Raw genomic sequence first — 22,164 nt, 5'->3', positions numbered from 1 at the left:
AAGAGTCCACGTTTTTTTTAGACTTTAGGACCGATGTCCACAAATTTAATTTCACCATTAAATAAACACTATTTCTACTGCAGTAATTCAAGGTTACAATGTTATTTACTATCATTGTACAGCAGGGATGAGCAACGAAATGCAGTTTGTACTCCCGTTTTGCAACATAAGAAAAACACAAAAATAGAACCATATAGTTTAGAGTTATAGCGGTAGCTTATTATCTTTAACAGCACAAGTCCTCACGAAGTTACGCAATCAGTAGTTTTGTTTGTTTTTACGTCGAAACGATTAAATGTACATTACCACAAGCCTGCCACTCCGCTGGAGATATCCAAGCTTTTACTATCGCGCTTTCTCGCGTTGCCACTATTTTGACCCTAACCGCGAGCCGTAACATGTCTTTCCATTCAATGGCTATCACATCTATGGTGTTATCCGGCGAATAGCATCTTTATTTAGTCTTAACGAGCGAGGAAACGGTCACAATGTCTGTCCAAACAACAAATCCAAGCAACCCGATTGTCTTCTTCGACGTAACTATCGGAGGGCAGGTGAGTAGAGCAAACATATAAAGATATACGCTAACATTTGTCTCCCAGCTAACCAACGTTACCGTTAACACATCTCACCATAATATCGTGGTAAAAATTGCGATCCACTGAACTACGATGGTTGGTATTTAGACAACTTCGTTTAATACACGTGTTTGATACACATAAACGGGGCTGGTTCTACGTTTAAATCGCGCGGTTTATAGTGTGGTGAGCATCTTGTAGTGTAATTAAAGTAACATGGCTCTCTTTTTGTTTTGCCAATCGTTGAATAAATGCCTCCAGATCGTGAATCACATGTATATTGTGTTATCTTCAGTACCACGTCTTTTATTCTTGAGCAAGAAATACGCAAATTGTTCCTGTGAGAGTTCAGTAGGTTTGCTCAGTGCGCCCACATGCGTCCGGGAGTGCAGCTCCAGTCCTCATCTTCTGAGAGGGGCGATTAATAGATCAGCCAAAACCTACATTTCCACTCAATGTTTCCTTCTCACAGTACTGTAATCTGTATGAAATGATGGTATTATTTCTTTGTTATATGTATACCTTTTGTTAAATAACTGCTTTGAAATAAGGGCCTATTTAACGTCAGTGGCGCGCAATGACCACTTGGCGCCACTCACACGGCAGCAAGTCTGATGTTATAGCAATGTTATTCACTAATACTTCCATAAAGGTAAAGTTTATACATCAATTGAATAATTTTGCCAGTTTATGTTTTCTTTAATCGCCGTTGAAATCACTTGATGTGCTTTGTACGGAAGACCGTTGAGCTTTATGGTCCTCCGTACACAGGCGGAGATGTTACTTTTTCCCACTTTTCTCAGAAATTATTGCTCCAAAAGACACAAATCAAAGTGCAAACGGTCCAATGGATATTCCTCTGGAGAGTCAGCACAAAAAGTCTGTTAGGAAGGTCTAAGGGAAGATCACACACTGTGTGAAATGACCCGGAAGTATCTAAGTGGCAGTCTTAATAAGAGCAGGTCGAGTTCCCTTAAAGCTAAGGAAAGGTGCTTTAATACTTCCTTTTCCCCCCTATAGCTTAGGATGCACTCGACAATCATTTATGACAGGAAATTTAGATAATGTTGTACCACAGTTCTTTGTGTTTCGGTCGATTCATGATAAATATGAGTGGATAGTTCATTGTTTTTTGTATTTCGAACACAAATAAAATGAACAGAAGTACTACCCTGAGCCTTCCACTTAGCACTTATTGTATTCGTATTAGTTTGTTTCTGCACTTATTGTATTCGTATTAGTTTGTTTCTGCACTTATTGTATTCGTATTGGTTTGTTTTTGCACTGTACTTTTGCTCTGGTTTAAGCTCTTAGATGATTGTTTAAAAAAGGAGATGCACTTATGACTTCTGGTGACTAGTAGTGCTCTTGAATACCTATGTTGAATACAATTTTTTTGTAAGTCGCTTTGGATAAAAGTGTCTGCTAAATGACTGAAATGTAATGTAACAGTAAATATAAAAATGTCATAAATAACAAAGTATAAACTAATATGTCTGAAAAGGAGTAGTACACACCCTCACCACAACTCTGAGATTTTACTAAACATGTATCATATAAAGCTTTGTGACTAGAAGCCTATTTTCCTTTTTTTCATTTTAATTCCAATCGTGGTAATAAAGTAGTATTTTAGACTTCTGAAATAAGATAATCCTGTGAATTATATTGCTCAGTGATACCGGTTTATTGGAAATATGATGTCTGTTAGATGGGAGCTGACCTGACAATACATCACCAGGGCTATACAGAGTAAACAATGCAAGAAGAAAAACTTGACAAAGGCCATTTCCATACTACTACGTTTTCATTTGGAAACGGAGTTTTCAAACGAAAACGATCTCCGTCCACACAGCGTTTCAGCCTTCATTTTCAAAATGATCTCCGTTTTCAGACTAACATGCCTGTGAACGAATATCACGTGACTCTACACGTACACTGGGCATGCGCCCATGTAAACAGGAAGTAGATTGTTGTATTTTTTGTAACTAAGCAACCAGAGTAATAAAGTAGTCTTTAATAATGAAAGGTTGTGTTTGATACTTAAGATCTTCTCTAAAATCTTCCTCTATGAACTCAAACTGACACATTTCCTGGAAAGTTTTAGAAGTTTTATTTTTCAGACTTAACGTTAGTTACAGCGCTGCGGGTCTCTCTCTCCCTCACTCTCTCACACACACACACACACACACACACACACACACACACACACATATCACATTTACTTTAAAATAACACTTACACATAATGGTTTACTAGATTATGGGTTTATAAATGTGGTCAACACGCGTCTCTCACTCATTCCTTCGGTTTCGTTGTCTGTTCTCACTCGTAGCTCTGCAGGTGGATGAACTCTCTGTCCTACTGGAGAGCAATTACTGCGTTTGTTCCTTTACGTTTTATCTGCGGACTTCACAATAGTTGTGCAGAACAAAATAAGCATTAATAAGGACAGGAAAGTCCTCCGTTTTGTGTCCATCACCCTCAGTCGCTAACCGTGACTTCAGATGGCCGCTCCGTAGGTCTGATAACGCCGCTGGTCACACCGCTCACTGATCGCTACAATAACAGCTGTTTCCTCCGCAGACATGCAGACTTTAACTGGACAACAGCTGCTAGTAAAGACAACACGGTCAGCAACGCCTGTAATCAGTTCTCCATGTTAAATTAACCTGGTAGTCGATCGGTAATCAATGTAGTTGTTTAAGATTTCCGGTCACGTGATAGGGGTGTGACGAATCAGGGAAGGACACGTCATGACTGCTAATAACCAATCAAGTAGCGAACGCGGGTTTCTAGTCATCGTTTCCAAACTTATGCGTTTACGTCCGTCCAGACGAATACGCTACCCAGAGTTTTCAAAATTATCCGTCTTCGGGAGTGTTTCCAAAGTCCTCCGTTTTCAGTGTTTGAAAACGCCTGCGTAGTGTGGATGCTTGGTGTAAACGTAGCAAAACGTGTTTTCAAATATAAACAGAGTAGTGTGGATGTAGCCTAAGATATTCTGCTAACTGGTGCAATTCAGAATCAGAACCGTTTATTTGCCAAAGTATGTTGCACATACAAGGAATTTGACATGGTGGATGTTGCATAACATTTGGGATCATGTGGAATAACCAAAACTGTTGCAACTTACAGAAAGTGTTCATGTAGGATCCCATTGCTATTAGTGAGAGCTGAATTAGAAAACAAGTCTTCAGGGCCTTTTAATACAGTCCTTAAATCCAAGTTACTAAACACAGTAGTGAAATAGACCTATACAGTATTTTCAATTAGGACTAACTGAGAAATCTCATCACAAGGTTGTCTAGATTTCGATCGTTATATCACACATCATCATAAAGGTCAAGAAGAAACTTTGAACCTCCTCAAATAGATTGATAAACATGACAGTCGTAAAAAAATGTTTAAAGAAATAGTAGAAAAATACATGGTTCAGTGAAATAAAATGAAAAGTGGGATTTTTTATATTTAATTAGAAACATTTATACCTATTTGGGACAGAAAGTTAAAAGAGAATACATATAAGTCAACATAGAATTTCCCTCAAGTCTAAAAGTATCTTTAAAAAGCCCTTCATGTCAAACATACAAATGAATGTAGAAAATTGATGGGGATTTTTGGAAATATTTACAAAAGTTTAGCTTAATGATCCTAACTTTCAGCAAAACCTGGCACCCCCAACTCAAATAATTCTATTTTGAAGTCCAGTCACAGACTCTTGTCAACGGCAACATTTTGCTGTTTGATTATCATCATCATGGTTCTCATTTGCTGTTGGCTGTCAGGCCTGCTGTGTAACAGGTTCATTGTTGACCTCTTTCTCTATTACACATAGAGGAGAGTGTGCCTCTTCTCTTTGGACGGGTTCGACACAGCTGCAGGGAATGGCTGCTGTTGTCTTCCTTTGCTCAAATGCCAGTAAATGGGCCACGGGCATGCGTTTTCTGGGAGGCTGTACGGTCCTTGTTTGTTGCTGTTTGCCCAGAACATCACGCCCGTTAGGAAACTGTTGGTGCACTCCAACCACAGAAGGTTAACAGTGATGTAGGCAGGTACTCCAAAGCTGAGCGACATGCAGACCGCAGACATCGTGAGATAAGGCATCCAAGTTAGACTAAAGCCCAGTATTAGGCTGAACCACAGAGGCGGGCGCGGATAGACGGTCTGCTCTGGTGGATTCTCCTCGATGCCTTTTGTCTCCATGCAGTTAGTTGAGGTGAACAACAAGTCGCTGCTCTGGTTCTCCTGCTCTTCCCTGGCTTCAGATATCCTGTCAGCCTCACCCACCCACTTAGGAATCATTGAGCAAAAGGGCAGCATTGTACAACCTACCGCTGAGGAAAGCCCCAAAATAAAGTAGTTAATAAGTGTAGACTCCCGTAATTCACACACTACAACTGATAGCCCTTCTTTATAATCCAGTTCCATCAAATCAGATTTGACAGAACCAATGGAGTAAATAACAGCTAGGATCCACACCAGCAATGTCAATGCAGTGTGCCGTAGGAATTTGGAGTAGGTGCTCTGTTTGCCGAGGTAGGTACCTTCTAAACACCAGTCCAATAAACCCAGGCACATTAGGGGGGGCGGCAGTGCTTCATATGTTGCAGAGGCATTGGCCAGGATGAAGCAGAGGGACACAAGACACCGTTCAGGTCCAAGAAATAACAAGCTGGAGAAAAGAAGCACCATCACAGAGTCGGCCAGGATGATGGACAGACTGCACATGCCTAAAAAGGAGGTGTACAGTTTCCGGCCGCTGAAGAAGAAGACTGTTGCGTCCAGCCCCATCTTGAAAAGCATAATTACCAGATACCTGCCAGTGTTGTCTGTATGACAGCCAGACACCACATCCGTTTGCGCTACGATGCCCAGCATTTTGACGTTGTGGCTCGTTTTCTGATACGTTATCAATTCAGGCAGCATTTGTGCAATCAGTGCTCAGTTCAGTACGGAGAGGCTCCAGGAAAGGCTGTGGAGGACAAGAGTATATTGGTTAGGAACTATGGCTGTGCAAATGATTACTGATTAGAGAAAGCATGTGGATACATGAGTCCAGTCCACAACATGAAATAGCGAGAGATGGTCGAGTAGGAGATTGGATCCTGACACATCTCATCTCATAATCAATTTAGTATTTAAATGACAGCCTTTATAACAGTGGAGTGGAGTGCACTGCATGCTAAGTATAACTTTTTTCTGACTCATCAGTCACGTTTATTGTCCCACCCCACACTTTGTGCAGTTGAACGAGGCATGACCAATGTAGAGCAGTTGTCAGAAATGTTTCTGCATATTATTCATACAAACAGTAACCATGCTGGGATCGATGACTGCAGTTTCACTCACTGTTTATACGTTACACTGGCAATTATGAAAAACAAAGTAAAAGTAGAATTAATTTTGTTATCATTGCAGTTTTGAGACACACACTTTGGTTCTCATATGTTGTTACTTCCACATCAACATCCTGCATCAATGGTATTCATTCTTTCCAGCGTTGTTAAACCGGAAAAGCAAGTTCTGCCATTTGAAGTCTGTAGCTTACTCAGTAAAAATTGTATAATAATGAAACAAAGACTAACGCTAAGCCATCTGTACCTCTGTGCTCAGGGTTCTCCTTGTCCAGTGCGTTTCAGTGGCGATCCAGTCAGAGGCCCTGCATGCTCTCACCAAGACTCGTCGGAATATGACTGTTGTCAGGTGGAGCGGTTCATTTGAGGCGGCTATTTATGGCTCCACCTTCCCATTGTGAATGAGGACAACTAAAGGCACACGCCTTCTGTGTCTTGATGGAAGCCTGCCTATTTTCTCCCCATATGCCCCAGAGGTGTCTGCCTCTTAATACCGCACCCCTTTTGTTCACCTGTGCAAGAAGGAAACTGCATCACATGTTGAATGTTGAAGGTCTAAGGATGCTTCCACGTGCATAACAAAATCAGCTATGTAACTTCTGCCTACAGTGTCAGTTACGTATGTATGCAAAATACTTAAATATAGTAGCTTAGGTGTACGAGTTGAAAAGCAGTGAGCAATTCCTTAATTAGCAAAAAACATGTCAACTTTGTATTTCATCAGAATTAACAGTCGCCTAAAAAAAATGTGATTTCATTACATATTGTCACAGAACTATCATTCTATAAAAGTATTAAGGCTGTAGTTGAATAATGTGGCAGGTTGATAAACAACAAGTAGTCGGGCAAAAATACATCTCTACAGGTCCTTTTATGATTCTTATTTATTTTTTTTAATTTTTTTATTTTGCAGGGGCAATGCACACCAATCAACAGTGAAACTGTAAGTGAGCCAGAGTTAGCCAGAGAGGCTAGTTTTAATTTGCTGTCCCTGGCCAGATGTTTGAAGGCTGCCTAAAAATTACAAAATTTCAAATAAAATGGAATTCAAATTCATAGACAGTATAGATAAAACCAATACACATATAAGCAAAAGAAAAGTGTACGACACTAGAGCAGAGCAAACCCACCTACAGTACAAGCACATGTATAACACTGAGACGCATAACACACATCAAAAATGAAAAATAGCAACACTGAACAAGACAAGTGCACATATAGGGAAAACAAGCAGGCAGGACAGACAGTACATCAATGCTTGCACACCTGATTGGCAACAAGCCCTTCCTTAAGGCTATGTTTGAATGTTTTGTATGAGTTTTGTGTGCGTATATGTGGTGGCAGAGCATTCCACGAGTGAGCTGCCTTCACAGAGAATGTAGATTTGCTGAAAGAGCTTGACCTATGTGAAATGACACAGTCACCACTTGAAGCAGATCTAGTGAGTCTGCTGCTTTGAGCGCTGTGTTTAATAAAATCACTAAGCGGAGGCGGGGCCATACCATTTAAAATTTTAAAAACCAGACCCACATCAGTGAATTTAATGAGGTTCTCCCAACTCAAGATATGGTGTTTGATGAGGATATTGCAGTGATGGTGAATTTGGGGGGTTTTATCAAATGTTTTTAGAGCTTGTTTATGGAGAATATGAATCGATGTTAATGTTGTGCTGCTGGCTTGTGCCCAGCTGGTTAAGCAGTAGGTCAGATGGGGGACAATCATCGCATTAAAATACAGTTTCGCAGCCTGCATGTTTAGACTGTTTCTTATATATCTGAAATTCATCTGAAATTCATGAGATTCAATTTTAAGACCTTTGTCACATGTTTTACCTGCTTTTTAAAAGAGAGATTAGAATCAATAAAAATTCCTAAATATTTTAAATCTGACACTACCTGTAGCCTCTCACCAGCAACATAAACAAAGTAACAGAAACGGTGCATATACCAGCGTCATATTGATCTGGGGACTTTGCAATTTTCTTCAAAGTGTGTCGGTCTTTATCTGTCAAATAGAAAAGGTTGATTTTTAATTAGGGTCCGAGCACCGACGTCAGGCTGCAAGGATCTTATTGAAACTGTAGCAATTATTATTTTTCTCTCCAATGAATTGCCTTTTTGGGGGCTTTATTATATCCGAAAACTCACCAAAGTTGGCATGCATATCAGGACTGCGGGAAAATTAGATATTTTATGGGTCCCATGCTCGAGTATGAGAAAATTGCTCGCAAACGCCCCCTAGAATTTAGCCCCCATATCCCGTAGGTGAGATTAACTTGAAATTTTACACACACGCAACCAAATGAGGTCTACAAAAAAGCCTCTTGGACTCCTAAGCTCCGCCTCCCAAAATCTTCCGCCATTTTGAATTTAGTGAAAAACACATTTTTGCAAACTCCTCCTACACGTTTGGTCTGATTGCTACTAAATTTGCTATAGATCAGTATTGTATCTATATAATGAAATGTTATCAAAAGGTTTTTGATATCTCATTTTGTTTAGAAGATATGGACCAATGAATTTGATAGGGTGTGGCTTTGTTTTTCAATACTCATAAATTCAAAACTTTTTAACCTATAATTGCATAATTTGTTGCATATGTGCACATCATATTCTGTTACGTACCCTAACATTTTCATTCCATTCAACCACTAGGGAGCGATACAAGTTGCTAAAATGGTCTACTGCCATTGAACGACTTTCGTTTTATGTGGCGCCCATTGCCGTGGCAACGCGTCATTCGCCATGAAAACGGAAGCTTATTTTTCTGTGGCTTAGCATGCTCAACAAGCCATGGGACTTTGCACAGGTGTCATAGGTGATGAAAATAAATATTTCATATGGCTTTTTGGCTTGACCGTTTCAATTTGCCTCAATAGCGGCCCCTACAAATATTCAGAAACACAGCCCCTGTGCTATGTTTGATCTACATGCATGCAATTTGGTAAGCACATGTAACACATGGAGACTGTAGAAAAAGTCTCTTGGGACCATGCTCTAAAATTAATAGGAAGTAGGCCATTTAGATTTTTGTGTTAATTTTCCCTTGATTTCTAGTCGCTATACTTTAATGAACTCCTCCTAGGGACTTTGTCAGATCCACTTCAAATTTGGTCAGTACAATCTAAAGACCTTTGCAATTAAAAGTTACTCAAAGCTTTATGTTTGATGGAATGGCGTTGCCGTGGCGGCCATTTTACGTGATTCTCCAAATACTTTTAACTTCGGGATGCGTTGTCCGACGGTCGAAGACATTCGCGCCCGCGTCTGCCGGCGTTGAGCCAGTACCCCTGAGATGCGGGAAGGTGGAGGGCCCGTACATCGCTGCTTGCAGCTTTAATTTTTATTTGTTTCTCACAGGGTTTGGTTTGATATGTTGACTGTCAGGTAAAAACCCTTTAGCCTCTTATTTAATTCAGTTCAGTGCACTTTTTTCTTCCTTGTTTTTGTTTCTGAATCCAAAGTGATCTTTTGACATGAAATGTATTATCTCATAAGAAACTTGTTTTTTTTTAAACAACCTGTCCTACCTGTTGTTGGGCATGTCAGACTCCAGTGAGAGAAAACCCTCAGCAGACAAAATGTTCTGTGGTTGATGTTTGTTCCTGAACCAACACACACACACCTATATTTCGTTTAATTTCCTGGAAACTAAAAATACATTCTGTATTTTCTAAATGGCATAGTTCTGGCGAGACACTAAATACAGTTGTTTGAATGACGTGTTTTTACAGCAATACAAAATAGATATTAGAGAGGGAATTAAGACCTAAGCAGCTCATAATGCATCGTTCAAACTATAAATTACAAATGTTTTTATAAATTGAAATCGTAATCTTTTATTTCTTAATCATTTGAATTGTGTTTTATGCAAATATCCACTATAGATGACTAACAACGTAACAATCGATGTGTCCATCTTGTGCAGATTTAACGATTATTTTCATTTGTCCATACTAATGGGATTCATGATATGAGTGGATAGTGACAACCATTTTGTTTAATTTGTTTCTATTTATGTATTTTGAATATGTAACAAGTATGAAATTAAAAATAAAAAGAATCATAAATAACATAAAGTACAAACATAAACTAATGTCAGGCCTGCTGTGTAACAGGTTCATTGTTGACCTCTTTCTCTATTACACATAGAGGAGAGTGTGCCTCTTCTCTTTGGACGGGTTCGACACAGCTGCAGGGAATGGCTGCTGTTGTCTTCCTTTGCTCAAATGCCAGTAAATGGGCCACGGGCATGCGTTTTCTGGGAGGCTGTACGGTCCTTGTTTGTTGCTGTTTGCCCAGAACATCACGCCCGTTAGGAAACTGTTGGTGCACTCCAACCACAGAAGGTTAACAGTGATGTAGGCAGGTACTCCAAAGCTGAGCGACATGCAGACCACAGACATCGTGAGATAAAGCATCCAAGTTAGACTAAAGCCCAGTATTAGGCTGAACCACAGAGGCGGGCGCGGATAGACGGTCTGCTCTGGTGGATTCTCCTCGATGCCTTTTGTCTCCATGCAGTTAGTTGAGGTGAACAACAAGTCGCTGCTCTGGTTCTCCCGCTCTTCCCTGGCTTCAGATATCCTGTCAGCCTCGCCCACCCACTTAGGAATCATTGAGCAAAAGGGCAGCATTGTACAACCTACCGCTGATAAAAGACCCAAAATAAAGTAGTTAATCAGTATAGTCTCCCGTACTTCACACAGTACAACTAATAGCCCTTCTTTATAATCCAGTTCCATCAAATCAGATTTGACAGAACCAATGGAGTAAATAACAGCTAGGATCCACACCAGCAATGTCAAGGCGGTGTGCCTTAAAAATTTAGAGAAGGTGCTCTGTTTGCCGAGGTAGGTACCTTCTAAACACCAGTCCAATAAACCCAGGCACATTAGGGGGGGCGGCAGTGCTTCATATGTCGCAGAGGCATTGGCCAGGATGAAGCAGAGGGACACGAGACACCGTTCAGGTCCAAGAAATAACAAGCTGGAGAAAAGAAGCACCATCACAGAGTCGGCCAGGATGATGGACAGACTGCACATGCCTAAAAAGGAGGTGTACAGTTTCCGGCCACTGAAGAAGACTGTTGCGTCCAGCCCCATTTTGAAAAGCATAATTACCAGATATATGCCAGCGTTGTCTGTATGACAGCCAGACACCACATCCGTTTGCGCTACGATGCCCAGCATTTTGACGTTATGGCTCGTTTTCTGATAAGTTATCGATTCAGGCAGCATTTGTGCAATCAGTGCTCAGTTCAGTACGGAGAGGCTCCAGGAAAGGCTGTGGAGGACAAGAGTATATTGGTTAGGAACTATGGCTGTGCAAATATTGATTAGAGAAAGCATGTGGATACATGAGTCCAGTCCACAACATGAAATAGCGAGAGATGGTCGAGTAGGAGATTGGAAGCCCCCCCAGATCCTGACACATCTCATAATCAATTTAGTATTTAGATGACAGCCTTTATAACGGTGTGGAGTGCACTGCATGCTAAGTATAACTTTTTTTCGCCAGATATGGTGTAATTCTGACTTATTAGTCATGTTTATTGTCACACCCCACACTTTGTGCAGTTGAATGAGGCGTGACCCTCGTATGTTTCTGCATATTATTCTTACAAACTGTAACCATGCTGGGATCAATGACTCCAGTTTCACTCACTGTCTATACCAGGGGTGCCCACACTTTTCCGGCTTGCGAGATACTTTTAAAATGACCAAGTCAAAATGATCTACCTACATTCAAAATGCTAAATATCTATCTATCTATCTATCTATCTATCTATATATATACCGAGTATACTTTATATTTACAATATATGTTGGCGTACCTTGCATAACTCCATGAATCCTTATGGCACACAATACAATTCAGTACATTTTTGGTCATACCTTACTCTCATGACTTGCACTGAATGGAATCAACAAGGGTTGCAATGTCCGGACAGTAGCTGCTGGTAGTCAGCCTCAAGCAGACTTCAAATGATCATCAGTCATGGTGGAACAGCATTTGGACTTAATATTCATTATGTGGGAAAAGGCTGACTCAGGTAAATAAGTAGAGCCGAATAATGCAGTCAAGAAGGTAGCACATTTCCTCATGTTTGGGTACTTTTCCTCTGTGAGTAAATTCCAAAACTGTCCATGAGCCCTAGACTTCAGCTGAATGTAAGCCTGTAGTGTCAAAATCTCATCCTCCACTCCAGACGAGTTCAGGTGAAACAGCGTTGTAATTTTTGAATCAACCTCAATATCTTCCCGAAATGTGCAGCACATAAATGTAGCGACTGGCTCGAGTAAAGCAAAGTCTTGAAAGCGTTTGTCAAACTCCGTCAGACACTTGTCAATCTGCTCTGTGTAGCGCGCACTGTCAAGTTGCACACACGCCTTCCGTTGTGTCTCCAGCTCTGACGCGAGGTTTTGGAAGTTCCCCAAATCATGGCGCTGCAGCTTTAGCTTCTGCAATAGAAATAAATTGGGAGGCTAACTAATAGCCTGCCTATTTTCTCCCCATATGCCCAGAGGTGTCTGCCTCATAATTTCGATTCAAACGTCTTGTAACAGATAAACCGGATGGAAACACAACCTCCGCTAACGGTACTTGACTAGTTTACACCGTACCTCTTTTGTTCACCTGCGCCAGAAGGAAACTGCATCACATGTTGAAGGTCTAAGGATGCTTCCACGTGCATAACAAAATCAGCTATGTAACCTCTGGCTACAGTGTTAGTTATGTATGCAAAATACTTAAATACAGTAACTTTGGGGTATGAGTTGAAAAGCAGTGAGCATTTCCTTAATTAGCAAAAAGCATGTCAATTTTATATTTCATTATAATAATAATAATAATAATAATAATAATAATAATTAAATTATTTATTTTTACAATATGAATACATTTCACAAAAATAGCTTGGAACAGTGCCTAAAAAATGTAATCTTATTACATATAGTGACAGAACTATTATTCTGTAAGAGTATTAAGGCTGTAGTTGAATAATGAGGCAGTTTGATAAACATACAGTTGTGGTCAAAAGTTTACATACACTTGTAAAGAACATAATGTCATGGCTCTCTTGAGTTTCCCCGTTATTTCTACAACTCTGATTTTTCTCTGATAGAGTGATTGGAACAGATACTTCTTTGTCACAAAAAACATTCATGAAGTTTGGTTCTTTCATGACTTTATTATGGGTTAACAGAAAAAGTGATCAAATCTGCTGGGTCAAAAATATACATACAGCAGTGCTAATATTTGGTTACATGTCCCTCGGCCATTTTCACTTCAATTAGGCGCTTTTGGTAGCCATCCACAAGCTTCTGGCAAGCTTCTCGTTGAATCTTTGACCACTCCTCTTGACAGAATTGGTGCAGTTCAGTTAAATTTGATGGCTTTCTGACATGGACTTGTTTCTTCAGCATTGTCCACATGTTCTCAATGGGATTTAAGTCAGGACTTTGGGAAGGCCATTCTAAAACCCTAATTCTAGCCTGATTTAGCCATTCCATTACCACTTTTGATGTGTGTTTGGGGTCATTGTCCTGTTGGAACACCCAACTGCGCCCAAGACCCAACCTTCGGGCTGATGATTTTAGGTTATCTTGAAGAATTTGAAGGTAATCCTCCTTCTTCATTATCCCATTTACTCTCTGTAAAGCACCAGTTCCATTGGCAGCAAAACAGCCCCACAGCATAATACTACCACCACCGTGCTTGACGGTAGGCATGGTGTTCTTGGGGTTAAAGGCCTCACCTTTTCTCCTCCAAACATATTGCTGGGCATTGTGGCCAAACAGCTCGATTTTTGTTTCGTCTGACCACAGAACTTTCCTCCAGAAGGTCTTATCTTTGTCCATGTGATCAGCAGCAAACTTCAGTCGAGCCTTAAGGTGCCGCTTTTGGAGCAAGGGCTTCCTTCTTGCACGGCAGCCTCTCAGTCCATGGAGATGCAAAACACGCTTGACTGTGGACGCTGACACCTGTGTTCCAGCAGCTTCTAATTCTTGGCAGATCTGCTTTTTGGTGGTTCTCGGTTGACTCTTCACCCTCCTGACCAATTTTCTCTCAGCAGCAGGTGATAGCTTGCGTTTTCTTCCAGATCGTGGCAGTGACAAAACAGTGCCATGCACTTTATTCTTACAAACAATTGTTTGCACTGTTGCTCTTGGGACCTGCAGCTGCTTTGAAATGGTTCCAAGTGACTTTCCTGACTTGTTCAAGTCAATGATTCGCTTTTTCAGATCCATGCTGAGCTCCTTTGACTTTCCCATTGTAGCGTTTGTGGGCGTTTGTATCCAATGAGCCCTATTTAAATGGCCTCAGAGAAGTCAACAGCTGTAGTCACTCATAATCACTCACAAGAAGTTAAGAGGCCATGCTATGAAGCTCATTGCATTGACACAACTTTCTAAGTCACCAAAATTGCTAATTCATGTTGCTGTATGTATATTTTTGACCCAACAGATTTTGTCACTTTTTCTGTTAACCCATAATAAAGTCATGAAAGAACCAAACTTCATGAATGTTTTTTGTGACAAAGAAGTATCTGTTCCAATCACTCTATCAGAGAAAAATCAGAGTTGTAGAAATAACTGGAAACTCAAGAGAGCCATGACATTATGTTCTTTACAAGTGTATGTAAACTTTTGACCACAACTGTAAGTAGTCGAGCACAAATTACTTCTACGGGTCCTTTTATGATTCTTCAAAGTGTGTTGGTCTTTATCTGTCAAATAGAAAAGGTTTATTATTCATTTTTATTTTAGTTTCTCACAGGGTTTGGTTTGATATGTTGACTGTCAGGTGAAACCATTTAGCCTCTTATCTAATTCAGTTCAGTGCACTTCTCTCTTCCTTGTTTTTGTTTCTGAATCCAAAGAGATCTTTTGACATAAAATTAAAAAAAACCCTTATTCCAGCGTCACCGCAAAAGTAGTTCAACAATTCATCAAATGTAGGCAACAGAATCTTAAATTAAAATGTATTATCTGATAAACTTGTTTTTTTAAACATATCCTACCTGTTGTTGGGAATGTCAGACTCCAGTGAGAGAAAACCCTCAGCAGACAAAATGTTCTGTGGTTGATGTTTGTTCCTGAACCAACACACACCTTTATTTTGTTTAATTTCCTGGAAACTAGAGATACATTCTGTATTTTCTAAATGGCATAGACCGGAGATCCACTGGCTGTTTGTTTTATTGCGAGTCGTCTGTGTGGACTGAAGAGACACACACTACTTATAGAGATGATTTAAAGTCTTTCATTAAGATTCTGATGTCATTTACATTTTACATAATGTATGCTTTGTCCACCGGGAATCAGAACTCAGACAGAATAGCTTGTGTAGCGTTGTTGGGATGAAACAGAGTCCTCTTGATGTTTTCAGGCAGAAATAGGATAATGTGTAGTAGAAGTAGAAGGAAGAAAGATGAATAGAAATCCTATACCAGTTATTCAGTAGTAGTATCTTTGAAAAAACGTGCTGTTGCAGAGTCTCTTATTATAACTGGTGACTGCAGATGAGGCCTTCTGTCTCAGAGTACTTCCTGTAACAAGACTGACCAGGTTCTGGCCGTGCTATGTAGTTCTGCCTGAGGCGAAACACTGTCCCAATTTGCATTCAGGTGTATATGTTTCATTGTTTGTCTTTGTTTTGTGTGTTCAACTGTTTTCTCAACTGTTTGCCAGGATATCGGACGGATGAAGATCGAGCTGTTTGCCGATGTGGTTCCAAAGACTGCAGAGAATTTCCGGTAAGGAGAAAATCTGCATTGCATAAGTCTGTTTTTCAGGACTGACGTGTCTGAATGTTTGAAGGCGTTACTTAAACTTTCATCATCTCTTACAGGCAGTTCTGCACTGGAGAGTTCAGGTAATGTTGTAAAACATCTTTGTTCTTTGATGGTACACATAGACTATGTCATCCTCCACACGTTCTCACAACATGCACTCGAGATTTTCCCTTCATCAGATTAAGGGATAAGGAGAACCTTATTACACAAAAGGCTTCTGCTGGAGAAACCTAATTATTTGGCTACATGTATGACTAAACTGGCCTTTTGTGTGTGTGTGTGTGTGTGTGTGTGTGTGTGTGTGTGTGTGTGCGTGTGCGTGCGCGTGCGCGTGCGTGCGTCAAAAAGCCAGGACAGGGAAACTATCGCTGTGGCATTAGGGCAGCAAGATATAAGGAAAGACCATTACTAAAAGCTTAGCCTCCTTGTATCCAATATATTCAAATTAAGTCAAGATAAGTTGTTTTCTCACAGATAAACAGTAGGTTATCTGTAAAATTCAAATGCATATGTGCTTTCATTGAAGTGTCATATGTAGCTAACACTTGATGTGTCAGTTACCAAAACAGCAACTTGTGAGCCAGTGCACATTGCCAGTACACACTAAGCCACAATCTTCTAATATGAATGGGTTTATTTGAAGAATGCCAAAGGAAGCTTTTAACCCACAATGCGTGTTGCCAGATATTACAATATGCATTGTCACTAGTAGCTTTCGGAGTCACTGAGGCTGATAAATGCTCTGCATATTCATCAATCGTGGAAGGTATACAAGACCAGCTTGTGACCACTGCTCTTTATTTCACCGACACTGTTCCTTCCTGGTGCTCTCTAATACAAATATGACATAAATCTCTCTCCACACACACTCTAATATTTACATTAAAGCCAGCTACAATAAAACAGGGTGGTTGAACAGCTGCCAGTTCATGTACCCATCCCTGTGTCTGTTACTAAATACAGTTGTTTGAATGACATGTTTTCACAGCAATATAAAATAGATATTAGAGAGGGAATTAAGACCTAAGCAGCTTATAATACATCATTAAAACTATAAATTACAAATGTTTTTATCAATAGAAATGCAATCTTTTATTTGTTAATCATTTGTGTGTTTTATGCAAATAACCACTATAGATGACTATAACAACGTAAAAGGACTACATTTAGAATTCTTTAATGAATTACACTGACTCATAGGTCAGCAATGATCAGCAATAGTGCACTTTATGCAACTAACGCTGTTCCTCACTGGAAATATGATGTCCCTGTTCTATTGTAGCTGGCTACATAACAGCTGCCAGTTCAGGATTATTGGCCTGTGGCATGGTATGTACCCATCCCTGTGTCTTGTTACCTGACACAAAAGTATTCAAATTGTAGAGCACTATCATGTACCTTATACCTCAGCCAACTATAATGCATCAGGGTGGTTGAACAGCTTCCAGTTGAAGAGGCGTGGCCTGTGGTATGCCATGTAGCCCATCCCTGTTTCTCAATGTGTCACAGTGATTGTCTTTACCTTGTTTTGTTCTGTCTTACAGGAAGGATGGCGTCCCCATTGGTTTCAAAGGTTGCACATTCCACAGGTACACAGTGTGGCATCTTGATATGCATAGCTCACATTGTACTCTTACCTTCTTTGAGCCACACTGGGCTAGTTGTTATTGTTAAACTGGTTGTATCATGGAACAGCCTTCTGGCTATCCACTGTCAGCCCTGGCATTTAGGCAGTTTCTGTCCCTGTTTTTCTTAATATTACAGTTCTAGAGGCAAAATTAGTCGTGAGTAAGTATGATCCTGGACACAGACTGAAATATTAGGACTTGGATGAGACATTTGATTTTTTTTTTTGTTTTTGAGTTGAAAGTGATTCTAGTGCTGACCCTTGAAATCCGCGACAGGCCCCTAATGTTAACCACATCCTCAAGTATTATGTTACATTAATTAAGTGTTTGTTCATATGCAACGTCTACAATACATACATTAGAATGATGATGATGATGATGATGTAATGATGTAAATGTATTAAACAGATGCTAAAAAAATCACCTGAATTAAACAGAAACTTGCAGTTATTAATGGGAAAATATTGTGTTGGAAAAAAAACTGGTCATCTCCTATTGTGTTTTTATTGTTTTACAATATGTAATCAAAATGGATTTTTGTCTTTTTGACACTCATAAACAGAAGAATGTCAGCATGTCTTACCAGTCAAACTCCTTCAGCTTTTACCTCAACTGACTCTTGATATGTTTTCATTGTTCATTGGCAGGGTGATAAAAGACTTTATGATACAAGGAGGGGACTTTGTGAATGTAAGTACATGCACACCTCTTCTGCTGTGTGATTGACGCTCTTGTTTTATCTTCAGGATGACGGAAACAATGTTCCACGGTTTGATGTTTTGCTGTCACTGTTTTGCATTTATGGCTTGGATTAAAGCTACAGTAAACTCAAACTCTCAATCTTCTTGCAACATAGCAATGAATGCTATTTTTATTACAACAGAAATGCATAAACATAGTATGTTGAGAAGGATCTTTTCAGAGAGACAGTTTCTCAGCAGAGAAAACAACAATACATTTTTGCTTGGACACCAACAGTAATCTCTGATGGGGTTATTGCCTGGAATGGAACAATGTTAGATAGACCTAGTAGGCCTTTTTACTTTTAAATCTACTTCTGTCTACCATTTCTTGTATTAATTAAATAAAATAAATCGTGTCATGATGTCAGACAAACTGCAGGTGTATTTTGAATAGAGCAGGAGAACAATATGTTATATAATGTAATATTTCGCCTCCTGGTGGACATGTGGTGAGTTACAGCTCATCTTATTGTATAGCTTCTTCTTTCTACTACATCTTATGTTCTTTTCTTTTTTTGTCTTTTTGTGAAGGGTGATGGAACTGGTATCTGCAGCATCTACAGAGGTCCATTTGTAGACGAAAACTTCAAAATGAAGCACTGTGCTCCTGGTCTTCTGTCCATGGTATGTATGTCGATCAATGCTTAGAGGTTGGGGACACTGCTGAATCAGGAAAGGATCTCTTTACTTTAACAAAACTCAAGTTAGTTGGTTTCCTGCAAACTTTTTGTAAATCTATGAATCTGTACAAGTTAATTAAGATTTGATTAATCCACTCAGAGTGAATTGACCCAACCTCTATAGACAATAGGATTTGATTGATTCATTCACCGTGAATTAACCCTGACTAATGTAGACAAAACTGCCCTTCTTTCTCAATAATGTGTGTCTTACTCAGGCAAACAGTGGGCCAGGGACAAATGGTTGTCAGTTTTTCATTACCTGCACCAAATGTGACTGGTTAGATGGGAAGCATGTTGTTTTTGGTGAGTACGTCGACGATGTTAATTTTGCATTCATATCTATTTAGAGCGCTGTGTACATTTGTGTCAGTGCCCAGATTTAAACTTATTTTATCTTATTTACACCCATTTCAGGAAAAGTGGTTGATGGTTTGCTGACCATGAGGAAAATTGAGGTAAAAACACATTGTAATATTAACATATTGATGTCAATGGCTAGAATTGTGAGGGGAAAGAGACGCACACTCATAGTGGGTAAAATGTCATTCACCACTGGGTCATTACCTTTTGTGCAACATGTTTAAAGTTAAAAGGCCTGCTGTACTTATTGTCTATAATATGTCATCTCTCAAATCAAGTTTGAAGAGAACTAAGTACATATTTCATAATGTCTTATATGCTGTTTAACATTTTCAACTCAACAGTGATGTCATAAAACTTGAGACATAAATGTTTCAAAGCAAGCATCCAACCCGTGAAACCCAGTCATTGACACTTGCAGTATATCAATCTTGTACTGCTTTGTTTATGTAATGAGTACTGTGTGTGTGTGTGTGTGTGTGTGTGTGTGTGTGTGTGTGTGTGTGTGTGTGTGTGTGTGTGTGTGTGTGTGTGTGTGTGTGTGTGTGTGTGTGTGTGTGTGTGTAATGTTTATATGACTGTTTGTGCTCCTTCCTGTCTACAGAATGTTCCCACGGGACCCAACAACAAGCCCAAGCTCCCCATCCTCATTGGACAGTGTGGAGAGATGTGATCCAGCTTCCTCACAGCACCACGCCAGAATTATACAACCTCTGTATACATGAAGTAGTTTTATAGTCACTTGATACTCCTCAACAGACATCAACCTACATATTTTTTTCCTGTGTGGATGTCTTCTGCCATGATGCACATTGAATCACAGTATAACGTTCAACAATACATCATTTGGGCAGTTATTTTGAGTTTGGTAAAACTGATTCCAGGTTAAGCGCTGAATCCAACCCGGATCAGATTATTCACATGTCGGGTGGGTTTTGGAACTGACGAGATGTGCTTAATATATTGGTTTTGAATTTGTTTTGAAAAACGTCATGTTCAACACTGTTGTTGGGTCCAAGTGGAGATGATTTGTGCTTCCTGTTATAAAAAGACAAATAAGAAGTTGTGACTTTTTGAAGCTGTAAGAAAGAATTGCTTGGCATTTTTAAACATTCTAATTCCTGTTTCAGTCAAACTGTTCATTGAGGATAAATAAATTGTTTTACTTTTACATAAACCTTTGGGAGTAATCTCGTTTCTTTGGGAAAAGCTGTTCACCTCTAACTAGTATTTACAGTAAGTTATTTTTTTATCGTTGGTTTGCTATATTTTCAATATTCAAAATGTTAACGTCGTTCAAATTCTCTTACCACCAAATAGTAAATATGTATTTACTTTTTAAAGTATGAATGTGTAATAACTTTGATTTTAAGTTCACAGTAGTAACAAGGAATTTGAATTGCTACCATCTTCACAAAATATATGTATCATTTACAATATTGACAGTAGCCAGAATCTGAAACCATCAGTAGTCTATCATGCTCCTCTTGTTTTTATATTTTGAGTGATATATGTATTTTAAAAAATGGTTGCGTATCCATGTTTTGAAATTCAACTCAGCATAACAGTGTGAGAACACTATACCCAGTGTAAATGCATTGTTTTGTTTGCATTAGCCTATTTGCTCCAGGGAGGTTTTCCTCTGAGTCTTTAGCTGGGAAAGGGGAAGAATGAGTAATTGTACAGAGATCTATATTTGATACCGGGTAGCAATCGATTGCATCGTCACCGCCAGGAAGCAAAGGAGGGAAATACCTCGCAGTTAAAGGCACGAGAGTCCTCCAAGTCACACACTTCAGCGCCAAGCAATCCTCTGCTTAACTTATGGCTGCCTCCTCATATCCTAGCCATCCATACAAATCCAAGCCACCAGACCCCTCCCCCATCCACGCTCTCACTCTTCCACCGTGGACCTTGTTCCCTTGGCACAAAAGAATCCTTTCAGATGGATACTCTGTTCTTATGGAGGCAGGAAGAAGGGGTTTTTTTAGGGGGGAAGGGGGGGGGGGGGGTCTCTTCGTGGGGAGGCTCGCTGGGGTCAATGCTAAAGCCCATCTTTGTGTGGGAGAACGGGGCTCAGCCATTAACAGCAAGCTCTTCACACATCAGCCAGTGCTCATAAACAGTGCCAGTGGAGCATTAACATGACAATGGGTGGGGGGCTGCGGTGGGGTTGTCTCACACTCAAGTCTGGGTATGTCGGCACTGCGCTACTAGAAGACGATTTGGGATGATGACTGCGTTTGACCAGTTTTGTTGGGCAGGAAAATATGAGAGAAGAAGCAAATAGTATGTTGTTACATCAGGATGTCAGTATTTGAGCTTATGTGTACCCTTAGGATTCAAGAAATGTAATCATCTAAGGAATTTACAAATGTCTTATTTGTGAATCCTGAATAATACAATAAGACACAATGAAATAGCATGTCTGATCTTTAAATTATGAAGGAACATTGCGGTTATTGTTCATCCTGGGTGTTGTGTCCTGATATGACCTTCATTCAAAACAATCAACGAAGGATTTGGGGTTAATCTCCAACAAAATAATATCACATTTCAAGTGTAATAGTAGGGTTGCTTCCAGAAATGTCCTGTGATATGGAGTAGTGTATCAGTTGTTCTGTGTTTAGGTGTTAGAGTATAGCTGTCGACAATGACCTGCTGTTTATTGGCTGGTGAGAACTTAATGTTCTTACAGCACATCAAAATGAGCTCTCTTCCTAAATCTTCCAAGGTTTCATGTATGCACACAGCAACTGACAATGCAGTAAAAATTATGAATATGACATTTAAATCATGTTAGGTGAATAAAATATTTACGTTTTCCTAATCCTTCCCTTAAATTGGGTCAGTAATCCCTCATTACATTTCCACAGTGCTGCAGTCAGTGTTCATGGGGATACAGACAGTGTGCAATGTCTATTATGCATTTTATATTTTGAAAGTAGTGATGGCAGCTATACACACAACCGTTTCAATCAATCTCAGACAAACACCCAGTTTACAAAATTAAAATTGTA

At 39.7% G+C, this 22,164-nt stretch overlaps 3 protein-coding genes across 3 annotated transcripts; 1 reads left to right on the top strand and 2 right to left on the bottom strand.

Moving 5' to 3' along the window:
• Window positions 1-372: 372 nt before the first annotated feature.
• On the top strand, window positions 373-20,321 carry ppih (peptidylprolyl isomerase H (cyclophilin H)). Its single transcript, XM_068733520.1, has 9 exons — window positions 373-554; window positions 15,627-15,691; window positions 15,787-15,810; window positions 17,275-17,319; window positions 18,006-18,048; window positions 18,633-18,725; window positions 19,000-19,087; window positions 19,199-19,239; window positions 19,749-20,321. The coding sequence occupies exons 1-9, from the start codon at window positions 489-491 to the stop codon at window positions 19,815-19,817; spliced, it is 534 nt and encodes a 177-aa protein (XP_068589621.1). The 5' UTR covers window positions 373-488; the 3' UTR covers window positions 19,818-20,321.
• Window positions 3,096-6,633, bottom strand: LOC137889363 (probable G-protein coupled receptor 160). The gene is made up of 2 exons (XM_068733182.1): window positions 6,180-6,633; window positions 3,096-5,550 (listed from the first exon to the last, which is right to left on the bottom strand). Exon 2 carries the CDS (start codon window positions 5,502-5,504, stop codon window positions 4,404-4,406), a length of 1,101 nt encoding a protein of 366 aa, XP_068589283.1. The 5' UTR covers window positions 5,505-5,550; window positions 6,180-6,633; the 3' UTR covers window positions 3,096-4,403.
• LOC137889681 (probable G-protein coupled receptor 160) lies at window positions 10,035-11,123 on the bottom strand. The gene has a single exon (XM_068733647.1). The coding sequence runs from the start codon at window positions 11,121-11,123 to the stop codon at window positions 10,074-10,076; it is 1,050 nt and encodes a 349-aa protein (XP_068589748.1). The 3' UTR covers window positions 10,035-10,073.
• Window positions 20,322-22,164: the final 1,843 nt, after the last annotated feature.

The sequence above is a fragment of the Cebidichthys violaceus genome, unplaced genomic scaffold, assembly GCF_023349555.1.
Source record: "Cebidichthys violaceus isolate CVI_PGR_0920_01 unplaced genomic scaffold, fCebVio1.0.p SCAF_6, whole genome shotgun sequence".
Classification (NCBI taxonomy): domain Eukaryota; kingdom Metazoa; phylum Chordata; class Actinopteri; order Perciformes; family Stichaeidae; genus Cebidichthys; species Cebidichthys violaceus.
Note: the sequence above shows the minus strand (reverse complement) of the source record. Positions and strands in the feature narration are given on the sequence as shown.

Coding starts and splice junctions, on each gene's coding strand:
- ppih (XM_068733520.1), top strand. CDS start 489: ATGTCTGTCCAAACAACAAATCCAAGCAACCCGATTGTCTTCTTCGAC. Junction 17,320..18,005: donor AAAGGTTGCACATTCCACAG/GTACACAGTGTG, acceptor GTTCATTGGCAG/GGTGATAAAAGACTTTATGA. Junction 19,240..19,748: donor TGACCATGAGGAAAATTGAG/GTAAAAACACAT, acceptor TCCTGTCTACAG/AATGTTCCCACGGGACCCAA.
- LOC137889363 (XM_068733182.1), bottom strand. CDS start 5,504: ATGCTGCCTGAATTGATAACGTATCAGAAAACGAGCCACAACGTCAAA.
- LOC137889681 (XM_068733647.1), bottom strand. CDS start 11,123: ATGCTGGGCATCGTAGCGCAAACGGATGTGGTGTCTGGCTGTCATACA.